The sequence below is a fragment of the Chiloscyllium plagiosum genome, chromosome 32 (assembly GCF_004010195.1).
Source record: "Chiloscyllium plagiosum isolate BGI_BamShark_2017 chromosome 32, ASM401019v2, whole genome shotgun sequence".
Lineage (NCBI taxonomy): Eukaryota > Metazoa > Chordata > Chondrichthyes > Orectolobiformes > Hemiscylliidae > Chiloscyllium > Chiloscyllium plagiosum.
Genome location: NC_057741.1, coordinates 23,764,032 through 23,776,701, shown reverse-complemented (window position 1 = coordinate 23,776,701; position 12,670 = coordinate 23,764,032). Strand labels below are relative to the sequence as shown.

Sequence of the window (12,670 nt, the reverse complement as noted above, 5' to 3'; positions counted from 1 at the left end):
ATGTTTTTACACCTTTAAAGTTTAACATAGAACATAGAACATAGAAAAGTACAGCACAGAACAGGCCCTTTGGTCCATGACGTTGTGCTGAGGATTAATCCTAATGTAAAATAAAATACCTTAACCTACTTACCCCTCAATTCACTGCTATCCATGTGCATGTCCAGCAGTCGCTTAAATGTCCCTAATGACTCTGCTTCCACCACCACCGCTGGCAATGCATTCCATGCATTCACGACTCTCTCTGACGTCCCCTCTATACCTTTCTCCTAATATCTTAAAACTTTGACCCTTCATGCCAGTCAGTCCTGCCCTGGGGAAAAGTCTCTGGCTATTGACTATATCTATTCCTCTCATTATCTTGTATATCTCGATCAGGTCACCTCCCTTTCTCCTTCTCTCCAGAGAGAAAAGTCTGAGCTTATTCAACCTCTCTTCATAAGGCAAGCCCTCCAGTCTAGGCAGAATCCTGGTAAACCTTCTTTGCAACCTCTCCAAAGCCTCTGTATCTTTCCTGTAGTACTCCAACCAGCACTAGACACAATATTCTAAGTTGTCCCATCAGGGATTTGTAGAGCTGTAGCAAAACCTTGCGATTCTTAAACTTGATCCCCCTGTTAATGAAAGCCAAAGAACCATATGCTTTCTCAACAACCCTATCCACTTGGGTGGCAACTTTGAGAAATGTATGTACATGAACACCAAATCCCTCTGTTCCTCCACACTGTCAAGTATCCTGTCATTAATTCTATATTCAGCATTCAAGGTTGACCTTCCAAAATGCATCACTTCACATTCATCCAAGTTGAACCCCATTTGCCATTTCTTAGCCCGGCTCTGCATCCTGTCTAACCTCAGTAACAAAATATAATCGAAAAAAACCCCACTCTACTCACTTTTGCAGATTTACAAAAGAAAACCAGTAAGGTTATACTTTATCATACAGCATTCACACCAAATAAAATCATGGTCTCTTATTCTCCTAAATCACTGAAATTTTGTCAGACAAACCAATGTAAAGTTGTATTTAAGATATCAATGGACCAGAGCGCTCACCCCTGCTTCCGAAGCTATAAAGTCTCCCAGGACCTGTATTCCTGAAATTTCTGAATATCAAAATGGATAGTAACCTCCAAGTTGAGAATACATTGTCCAATGTGGCAAAGTAACTCCCCTGTTGCCTGCAAATCCTAATTTATTTTTTTCAACAATTCTTTGCAAGTTGAAATACTGACCGCTGTTCTGCCAACATGTTTCTTTCCAATTTTGTGGATGAAAATGGCACATTTCTTCCCTTTGTTTTTGCAGAGAATTTCCTTTTTAAATTCAAATTGTTTGTTTTTTTTTTGAAGGGCATGTTCACATCACTGATTTCAACATAGCAACAGTGGTGAAGGACTCTGACAAAGCCACATCAATGGCTGGGACCAAGCCATACATGGGTAAGCAGCATTACAATCAATACTTAATTTTTATAAGTACTAAGTAATAAAGATAATGAATTAGAAGTAATATCAAAATGGCAAGTCCAGGGTTTTCAGGAGATTTGAAAGTGAAAGATATCAATATAATTTTAAAAAATATTATTATGACTAGCATCTTCCCTGGTTGCTGAAAACTGAAAAATGGTTCTCAGAAAATGCTGATTTAAGCCAAAACACTGCTATGACTCTTTAGGAGATTTTAAATTGATTTTTAGAAGAAAGATATCATAGAAAAGATCTTAAAAATATAATTTTATGCTGATTAATTTTTAAAGTAAAGTGTACCAGGAATAATACTCTTCAGCACAGTAATGTTGGCTTAATGACCCCTGGCTCTGATGGATCATCTGAAATGTCTTCAAAAATTACAATACAAAAAATATCCTGATACCAAACTGAGCCAAATAACCAGTAGGGCAGAAACAGAGAAGGAGGAAAAGTGGGAGAGATTTAATAGCCAGGAAACCTGAAAGTATGAAAAAATAACAAAGTGCTGGAGAAACCCAGTAGTTCTGACAGCATCTGTGGACAGAGAAACAAAGTTAATATTTTGTGTCCAATAGGCAAATGTACACTTGCTATAGTCCTACGAAATCATAGGGCTGCTCTCTTATTAGAAAGAGAGAGATGACTGGTGCTGGTTAACCTGAGGGTCACCACATCTCAGGCAAGGGAGGATGTTGAGAAGGAGAGTCCTTCATGTTTACCTCAGCTGGTGCAGGAATTAGACCGACGCTGTAGGTATTGATCTACATTACACACCAGCAGTCCAGCCAAATGAGATAACATATACAGTATTTAACAAGATCGCCTCTCATTTTTCTAAACTTCACTAAGTGAAGGCACAAAATACTCAATGTCTTGTCAGATGGTTATCCTTCCAGTCCCACAATCAATCTAATGAATTTTCTCTTGTCTGCCTCTAGTGCCGGTAGATCAGAGGATCAATACTGTCAACAGTATTCCAGGTGTATTTAAGTACTGTTTTGCGTAGTTTTAGCACAACCTCCCTGATTTTATACTGCATTCTCTTTCAAGTAAAGACCAACATTCCATTTGCCTTTCCTATTACCTGCTGAACTTCAATACTTACTTCTTGGGTTTTATGCATGGGGAAATTGAAATCCTTCTGTGCTGCACCTTTCTGCAGCCTTTCTCTATTTAAGTAATATTCAGATCCTCTATTCCTCCAAACAAAGTGCATAACCTCACATTTTCCCACATTATATTCCAACTGCCAAGTCATCAATATTGATTGTAAATAAATGTGGTTCGAGCACTGATCCTGGAGACATTCCCCACTACTTGTTGTTTGCCAACCTAAAACTGCTGCCCTTATCCCAACTCTCTGCCTTCTATTTGTTAGCTAATCCTCTATCCATGCTAATGGACTGTCTTGAGCTCTTAATGAGTGGCCTAATATCTGATACTTATCAAATGCTATCTGGAAATCCAAATATATTTCATCCACGGCTTCCCTTGCATCAATTCTATTTGTTACCACATCAAAGAATTATAATGAATTTGTCAGGTATGAGTTCCCCTCATCGAGCAATGCTGACTCTGCCTACTTATATTATGTATTTCTAAATGCTTTGCTGTGACATTCTTTGACATAGACACTTCTCTAGAATCTAAGCAACTACTATCTCTGTAGCTACTTCATTTAAATTCTAGGATGGATCCTGTCAAGTCAAGGGGATTTATCAATCATTTAACATTGAAATAGTCAAGCCTAGTAGTAATAACGGCATGGAAAGGGAAGAAAGAGAAAGAGCGAAGACGTTCAGAGCTGAAAAGAAGGCCAAAAAAATTTGGAAGAAGTAGATAGAAAAAAATGCTGAAACCGAAATTTAAGGAGGGAATTGTAATGAGTGAAATCTATTTTGTAACTGATTTCTGATTTTGTGGTGGGGTATGTATACAGTGTATAGAATCAAGGATATAATTGTTCCAAAGTATTTTTAATATTTGCAAAAGGTATCTGCCAGGCATAACTACTGCAAAATCATAAACATATTTCTAAAGAATGAGCTTATGCTTGTGTTATTAATAGGGTTTATTGACCAGTCTGGTAACTTCAGAAATTTAATATAACATAGAGTCATCGAGATGTACAGCACGGAAACAGACCCTTCATTCCAACTCGTCCATGCCCACCAGATATCCAAAATTAGTCTTATCACATTTGCCGGCATTTGGCCCTTATCCCTCTAAACCCTTCCTATTCATATAGTCATTCAGATGCCTTTTAAATTTTGTAACTGTACCAGCCTCCACCACTTCCTCTGACAGTTCATTCCATACATGTATAACCCACTGAATAAGAAAGTTATCCCTTACATCCCTTTTCAATCTTTCCCCTCTTCACCTTACACACACGCCCTCTAGTTTTGGACTCCCCTACCCTGGGGAAAGAATCATGATTTTATAAACCTATAAGGTCACCCCCTCAGCCTCCGACGCTCTAGGGAAAATAACCCCAGCCTATTCAGCCTTTCCCTATAGCTCAAAGCCTCCAGCTCTGGCAACATCCTTGTAAATCTTTTCTGAGCCTTTCCAGTTTTACAACATCTATCCTATAGGGGAGAGAACAGAAATCCATGCAGTATTCCAATTGTGGCCTAACCAATGCCCTGGACAGCCGCAACATGACTTCCCAACTCCTATACTCACTGTACTGAGCAATAAGGGCAAGAATACCAAACACCTTCTTCACTACCCTGTCTACCTGCAACCCTACTTTCAAGGGACTATGAACCTGCACTCCAGGGTCTCTTTGGAACCATAAGGGTGGTTAAATAAGTAGGTTAGGTAGACCAACGTCCACGGTGTTACTAAGGGTCCTCATCCAGACTCAGGGAATTATCCCTCCGCACTGCACTATCAGTTTAATATAGAGTTGTGAGATCACAAAAGGTATCATTTAGCTGAACTGCTTTAACTACAAATTGATTATTTTATTCACAGGCTTTGAAATCAAAATGTTTCAGTTCCATTTCATTTTGAAATAAATTACTCGAATGCCAAACTTGCAAGTTTTCTGAATGAAATATAGTTGCTTTATTTCCTAATTAAATGATAGGTAGTATTTAAGACAGTGGCAAATGTAAAGAGGCTGAAGGTAAATTAGATCACAGAAAGGATAAAGATAACCCATAATTCACGAGGATCTCCACAGTTAGATAATTCATTTCTGATATCTCATCTGTTGGTAAATGTTGAAATTCTTTGCCAGAGACATATCCTCTTTCTTGCAAGTTGGTGTAATTATATGTTCCCTCAACTAGAAACTTGCAAAGTATTTAACATTGAATTACATCCCATTTACTATCTTAGCAAACATCATTAGTGCAGATCAATTTAAAAACTGCAATGTAGTATAAAACTGCAAAAAAAGTTAAATATCTGAATAATGGCAAACAATCACAGGGGCCAGGCTTGATCTTTTTAAGGCAATCATACAATTAAGAATATTAGACATTCACCATTAAAATAAAATGATTGGGAATTCAATGGCAGTGATCTAAAATGGAAATGAAGTCAAACTGTTCTGTGCCCTGAAGCCAATCCACATGCTAAGTGTGTGCTAATGGGTAGTTATTTTCTGTGTTACCATTGATAAACTTTCACTGATCTTTCCCCATGTTCCCAGGTTAATGTACAGCTGAGTATTTTGCTGAGGTTTGTAAATGTAAATGAGGGCCAGCATACAAATTTTATCATGTTTGTCTTCCAGTCTAATTTGCTATAACGATGCTGACTGTAAAAGTGGTATTGACTGTAATTGTAATTATGTGTCATGCTCTAGTACAGATCACAGTCGAAGAAATTGATAGAACAACACATCGACATTGATAAAAATGAAGCATCAGTACTAGTTGCATTAAGCTGGCTGTGTTGGAGGAAAGAAGCAGCCACAAAGGAAAGCTGACAAGGTCCAAGCTGATAAACCCTTTTGCTCACAGTGTCATGTTGCAGCTGTGCACAGCATTCAGCCGTCAAGATGACGGCATTGGACCTTCCCCCTCGCACCCCTGCCTCCATCTCCTTCTGGAATGCCCATTTTCAAAGAAAATCTGGAAGGACAGGCAATGGTGTGTGATGAGGCGCATTCCAAACAACTCCATTTCCCGGGTTCTGCACTCTATGGGTTATACCCAAGGTTAACACTGAGACTACTACTGTTGGAAGACAATTAGTGAAACCTCAGCGAAAGATGTTTAACAAATTGCCCAAATGTAGTTGGTTCTTGAATTGCAAGAACTTGCCTGTGCTGAAGTGCAGTGAACTGACATATTTCATCCTCCAGTACGCCCTGTAATTTCTATCTGTGGTGTGTGGATCTCTGAGGACTGTGCGTGGTATTGACCTCCGAAACCGGACATCAACACGTCGGTTTGCTGATTGGCAAGTATGGAATCTCAGAGAATGTTCATTCCAATGATCAAGACTGTAAAATCTAGATGATATGACAGCAAGACTGGCCCTATAGCACCTAAAGAGATACCAAGGCACTTAAAAAGGGACACAAGACTTGAAAGAAAAACTCCAAACCTTTTTAAGTTCTGGACCAAAGCATTAGTATTAGCAGAGAGTGTGGATGCTTCTGTTAGAATTTGAATGAAAAACATTGCAGCCAACCCAGATCTATCAACACCTTTTGCCAATGTGGTATGGTTAAGAGTTGGGAAGCTGGCACAGTGGTGATGTTAGGGACTAGTAATCCAGAAACCTAGACTAATGCTCATGAAACCTGAGCTCAAATTCCACTACAACAATAAGAAAAGTTCATTAGCTATTCCGTTGTCAGGGCTCACCATCAGAAATGGGCAATAAATGTGCATCTTGCCAGTAACACTCACTTCCCAAGAATGATTTTGTTTTAAAAACGAAAGAAAAGGTCCACGTCATGATCAGATGTGCACCTGGACCCTCTTCCCAGCTAGGAATAACATTCATGCTAATGTCTCAGTGTGAGAACAAATTTAAGTTTTAAAATTAACATTCTCTGCTGCTACTTCCCCTGCAGCACTAATGGGTCCAGAATTGTTTCTGATACTCAATTTCAAATTCACTTGCCCATTATTTTAACAGAAGAACATGCTGCAAACATGTATCTCAGAGGTACATTGGGCAATTTCAAGAACATTGTAGTATAAAATGTTGCAAGTACAAAATCACGGAGTAGCCTTAAAATAAAAAAAAACTTCAAATTGGTCTTTGACTATTTTGGGAAATGAATTGCAGTACATTTTAACTTTATATTCTTTCGCTGCTCAAATGTGTTGGCCCTTAGGAAAGAAAGTTAACTACAATTAATTTTGGGCAAACACTTTAAAATATTGAATTGATGCAACTGAAAATAAATTGAATGTTTCAAAGCAGTTATTAAATTCAATAAAACTGGTTATCAGTCAAAAATGATACAACAGGTGAAGGCTTTTAGATCCATTTCATTTGTTTTCTTGGTTTTACTTCGCATCCTTTACTTTTCTTTCCTCATAAATCGCTTTCTTTTAAGTGATAGCCCATGTTGCAATAAATCAATTGTGATTGGACATTTCAGGTCTCTATGGAAAGCTTCCTTTTAGCATTTCCTGTAATTCAGAGGTCTCCTCTGGATATCAGTGACCCCGAACCCCACTGGTCCTCACCTACCACCCCACCAATCTCCATGTACAGCGCATCATCCGCCGTCACTTCCACCACCTCCAAACAGACCCCAGCACCAAGGATATATTTCCCTCCCCACCCCTATCAGCTTTCCGTAGAGACCACTCACTCCGCGACTCCCTTGTCAGATCCACACCCCCCACCGACCCAACCACCACTCCCGGCACCTTCCCTTGCAACCGCAGGAGGTGCAACACTGAACAGCACAGCAGGTCAGGCAGCATCTAGGGAACAGAAGATTCGACGTTTCGGGCACATGCCCTTCTTCAGGAATGAGCAGAGAGTGTTCAGCAGGAGAAGATAAAAGGTAGGGAGGAGGGACTTGGAGGAGGGGAGTTGGAAGTGGAGGAGATGCGGTGGAGGGCACCGTCGACCACGTCGCCTTCCTGACCTGCAGTCTTCTTGTTGACCTCTCCGCCTCCATCCTACTCCGACCTATCACCCTCACCTTGACCTCTTTCCACCTATCACATTTCCAACGCCCCTCCTCCAAGTCCCTCCTCCCTACCTTTTATCTTCTCCTGCTGAACACTCTCTGCTCATTCCTGAAGAAGGGCCTGTGCCCGAAACGTCGAATCTCCTGTTCCCTGGATGCTGCCTGACCTGCTGTGCTGTTCCAGCAATAAAATTTCAGCTTTGATCTCCAGCATCTGCAGACCTCACTTTCTCCTAAAAGACTGGGTCAGTAAAGTATAACATAGATTTTGATTCCAACTACGTAGTTCTTGGTTTCTTGAGTTTTTACAATCCAATCCCATAATATTAACATCAAGGCCACAGTGATTGGGAAGCTTTTTAATTCCCCCATTGACCATTAGTTGTCTTTCATCGTCTCTATCTTTTTGATTTGTATCTATAATTTTTAGCATTGAATAGTATATAATATTTCTCCTCATTCAGTCCATGCTTTGCTATAGTCTCAATTTAACATTGAAGTTATTGATACAATCTCATTATTCTAAGTCAGGATGCACCTAGCCCTGTAGCTGTGTCCAAGACTTAGATCGATAGTGAAATGTAGGATCATGCAGAGTATCCATGGCATTATACTTTGAGCAGGAGGGTTTAAATGAAATTAAAGCTATACAAAGAACATTTGGCTGAGGAAAACAGCGCAAGTGCAATGGCAGATCTGTCAGTGGAAAGCATCATCACATGGGGAGGTTTCAGTCACTGAGCCAAGTTCCAGCGAAGCCAGGTTATCAATGTCCTTACTCGTAATAAGACTGCACATGGCAAAAATCATTATCAAAAGGACAAAATCTGAAATCCTTTGGAAATACTCCAAAGGCCAATAGCAAGCTATTGGCATTCTTTGCTAAAGATGAAAGGAGTAGAGGATAAAAAGGCAGTAGTCAAGTAGGAAGGGAAGTTGAACTACAGATGAAACAACAACTTGACCTTTGACCACTCATTTGGCTGTCAAAGTGAAGGTTATGCTGTTGTGTGAGAGGTTTATTTTTCCAAACGCTACCTCTACTTCACTGCAGTGTGTCTACAAAGAAAATAAAAGTAAAACGTGGAAGCAAAATTAAAACAGCAGAGTAATTATTATGGCATCTCATAAGTGCTCAATGGCCAGTAGGGAAAATGAAAACAGACGTTGCAGAATTTACTTTATTGTTATTATTATTTTTTGTAGTGCCCTTTTCGTCCAGTTCTTGTATGAAGCAGATCCCTGAGCTACCCTGCAAATGTCCTGGATAGTAAAATAATACTCACTCAGTGGTATCATGGCTGGAAAATGACATGGACTGTGCTATGGCATAACTTCTACATCTTTTCATGAAAGTTCAAACCATTTCTGGTTGGAGATCCTTGCATTTTCAGGCCAACCAAAATTACCAAACAGAGCTCTGATCCACAATACAGATTCCTCTTCCTTCTATAATTGAAACAAGAGAAACTCAGCAGATCTGACAGCATTCAGAAAGTAAATGTACTATAGTCAAGTTTGCAGATGACATAAAATAGATGGAGGGCAAGTGATGAGGATTACACAGAGTCTGAGAGGGATATAGATAAATTAAGCGAGTAGGCAAAAACTTGCCAGATGGAATATAATGTGGAAAAAATGTGAGATTATGGAAGAATGGAGGAGCTGAATACTACTTAAATGGAGAAAGACTGCAGAAAGCTATAGAACTGTGGGAAATGGGAGTCTTTGTGCATATATCACAAAATGCTACCAATCCAAGTTCAAAAGAGGACAAATTAGAAGTGGACTTTATTTTAAATGGGGTGGAGTGTAAAGGTAGGAAGATTTTGCTAAAACCATACAAGGCAGTAGCTAGACTATACTTGGAATACTATGAACGGTTTAAGGCCCTTTATCAAACGAAAGATATACTGGCTGTGGAGGCAGTCCAGAGAAGGTTCACCAGACAGATACCATTTATGAAGGGATTGTCTTAGATGAGAGGTTCAGTAGGTCACGGCCCATACTGATTGGAATTTAGAAGAATGAAAGATGATCTTATTGAAACATACAAGATTCTTAGGATAGATTTTTTTTAAAAAGAAGGGCTTTTTCCCCTTGTGGAAGAATCTAGGAGCAGAGTGCATAATCTAAGAATTTTTCTTTTCTTCATTGGTGGGATATGGATGTCACTGGCTAGCTAGCAATTATTGCCCGTCTCTAGTTGGCCACCTGAGCATTGGTGATGGTGAGCTAACATCTAGAACTGCTGCAGTCCACCTGCTGTGAGCTGATCCATGATGCCATTAGGGAGGGAATTCCAGGATTTTGACCCAGTGACAGTGAAGGAACGGCAATATATTTCCAAGTCAGAATGGTGAGTGGCTTGGAAGAGGACTTGAAGGTGGTGGTGTTTCCATATATCTGCTGCCCTTGTCCTTCTGGATGGAAGTGGTCATGAGTTTGGAAGGTGCTGTCTGAGGATCTTCAGTGTTTATCTACAGTGCATTTTGTAGATAATACATGCTGTGCGTTGGTGATGGAGGGTTTGGATACCTGTGATATGGCATCGATCAAGCGGGCTGCTTCATCCTGGATGGTGTCAAGTTTCTTGAGTGATGTTGGGGCTGCACTCATCCAGGCAAATAGGGAGTAGTCCATCACACTTCTGACTTGTGCCTTGTAGATGGTGGACAGTCTTTAGGGAGTCAGGAGATGAGTGACTCACCACAGTATTCCCAGCCTTTGATCTGCTCTTGTAGCCATTATGTTTATATGATGACTCTAGTTGAGTGTCTGGTCAATGGCAACCCCCAGTTGTGGTGGGGAATTAATTGATTGTAACACCATTAAATGTTAAGGGGTAGTGGTTAGATTGTCTCTTATTGGTAATGGTCACAGCCTGGCATTTATGTGGCATGAATGTTACTTGCCACCTGTCAGTCCAAGCCTGGATATCACCCAAATCGTTTTGCATTTGAACATGGACAGCTTCTGTATCTGAGGAGTCGTGAATGTTGCTGAACATTGTACTATCATCAGTGAACATCCCCACTTCTGATTTTATGATGAAGGAAAGGCTCTTACAGGTTGAGCCTGGGACACTACCATGAGGAACTCCTGCAGAGGTGTCCTGGAGCTGAGATGACCGACCTCCAACAACCATGACCATCTTCCTTTGTGCCAGGTATGACTTCAACCGGTAGAGAGTTTGCCCCCAATACCGATTGATTCCAGTTTTGCTAGGGCTCCTTGATGCCACACTCAGTCAAATACAGCCTTGATGTAAAGGGCTGCCACTCCCACTTCACCTCTGGAATTCAGCTTTTTTGTCCAGGTATGAACTAAGGCTGTAATGAGCTCAGGAACTGAGTAGCCCTGGTGGAACCCAAACTGGGTGTCACTGAGCAGGGTATTGCTGAGCAGGTGCTGCTTGATAGCACTGCTGCTGACAACCTCCATCATTTTACTGATGATCAAGAGTAAACTGATGGGGCGGTAATTGGCTGGTTAGATTTCTCTTTTTTTATGCACAAGACATACTTAGGCAAGTTTCCACATTGCTGAGTAAATGCCAGTGTTGTAACTGTACTGGACGAGCTTGGCCATTGGAGCAGCAAGTTCTGGAGCACAGGTCTTCAGTACTACTGCCAGAATAACGTCAGGCCCCATAGTCTCTGCAGTATCCAGTGTCTCCAACTATTTCTTGATATTGCATGAAGTGAATCGAATTGGCTGAAGATTGGTATTTATATTGCTGGGACACAGATGGAGGAATTTCTTCTCTCAGAAGGTTGTGATTCTGTGCAGTTCTTTACTGCAGAAGGTTACCATGATCAGATCATCAAGTATAATCAAGATTGAGATAGAAGGATTTGCAATCAGTAAGGGAGTCAAGGTTATAGTGAAATGGCAGGAACGTGAAGTTGAGGATTATCAGATCAGCGATGACCTTATTGAATGGTAGAGCAAACTCTGCTTCTATGTCATATATGAACTTATTAAGTTTGTATTTCTAAAACGATTACACTCCTTTGCTTGTGTGTTGTTAGATAATAAATAATTAATATCTTAAGACATTTAGAGTATCTCCTTTGGTATATGTCTGATCACAAATTCTTGTTTACACTTCTGATCCTATTTTTTTCAAGTGCTTTCAGATGTTTTACTGTTCCTTCATCTATACCTGGAGTTTTCCCTGTTACATATCAACTTCACAATAATCTTTATCTTTGATATCATCGTGTTTTGCACTTTGTTTGCCTCCCTGTCTTGAGGATTCCTTTGATTTGGATTATTGTACAATTCACTTGCATGTTCTGTTTATCTTTCTGCTACTGCATCCCTTTCAAACAATGCTTTCAAATCAACTTCGTCTTTTATGCTTCAGTTGTTATCCCTTCCTATCTGTCAAAGACAACTGAGGTTTTAGAATTCTGAAACCTAAGAAATGTTTCGCCTAAATTAATAAAATATTATTTTATGACAGTCAGCTAGACTCAGCAATGAGATCAACTATTTTTGATAATAACCATATTTGGATCTGTAATTGCTACTTATCTCCATCAGATAAATCCTTCTGCTTCTTTACTTGTTCCATTCCTTTGTCTTGCACCATAATCTGTCTTACCATTAAATCACTCCTACCTTCCATTCAGTCATAAGCTTTCCCTTTCATTCTTTCTTGTGTCACCTTCCCTTGAGCCCCTATCCCATACCAATGCCTCTGTACCTGATACTTTTCAAATTTTTTCCAGCTCTGATGAAGGCCCAGAAACCTGAAAATGTAACATTTTCCCTTTCACCAAATGTCCGGCCTGCTGAGCATTTCCTGCAGTTTCTTCTAGATTTGAGATTTGTAGCAGCTGCAGCATTTTGTTGTACAATAGAAGGAATGGGGCAACACAAACAATTTAACAGTGAAGAGAAAGTGCACTTAACAATGTCTAATGTAATGTCATCTGAAGATTAGTTATAGTGACTCAGATTTTTATTCCTGATCAAGTGGGACATTTCTCAGCTCTGTAAATCTAACCTGCAAGAAAATCGTCCAGAAGCTGGGATTTTTGTTTGGGGAGGTGGAATTGTCTGG

The 12,670-nt window shown here is 40.0% G+C and overlaps 1 protein-coding gene across 1 annotated transcript in view; it reads left to right on the top strand.

Moving 5' to 3' along the window:
• LOC122539420 (serine/threonine-protein kinase 32B-like) overlaps nt 1–12,670 on the top strand; it is a 320,287-nt gene that overhangs the window by 245,854 nt on the left and 61,763 nt on the right. The window contains exon 6 of the mRNA XM_043674242.1: nt 1,353–1,442. Within this exon, the coding sequence (XP_043530177.1) occupies nt 1,353–1,442 (90 nt within the window). The remainder of the gene's footprint in view (nt 1–1,352; nt 1,443–12,670) is intronic.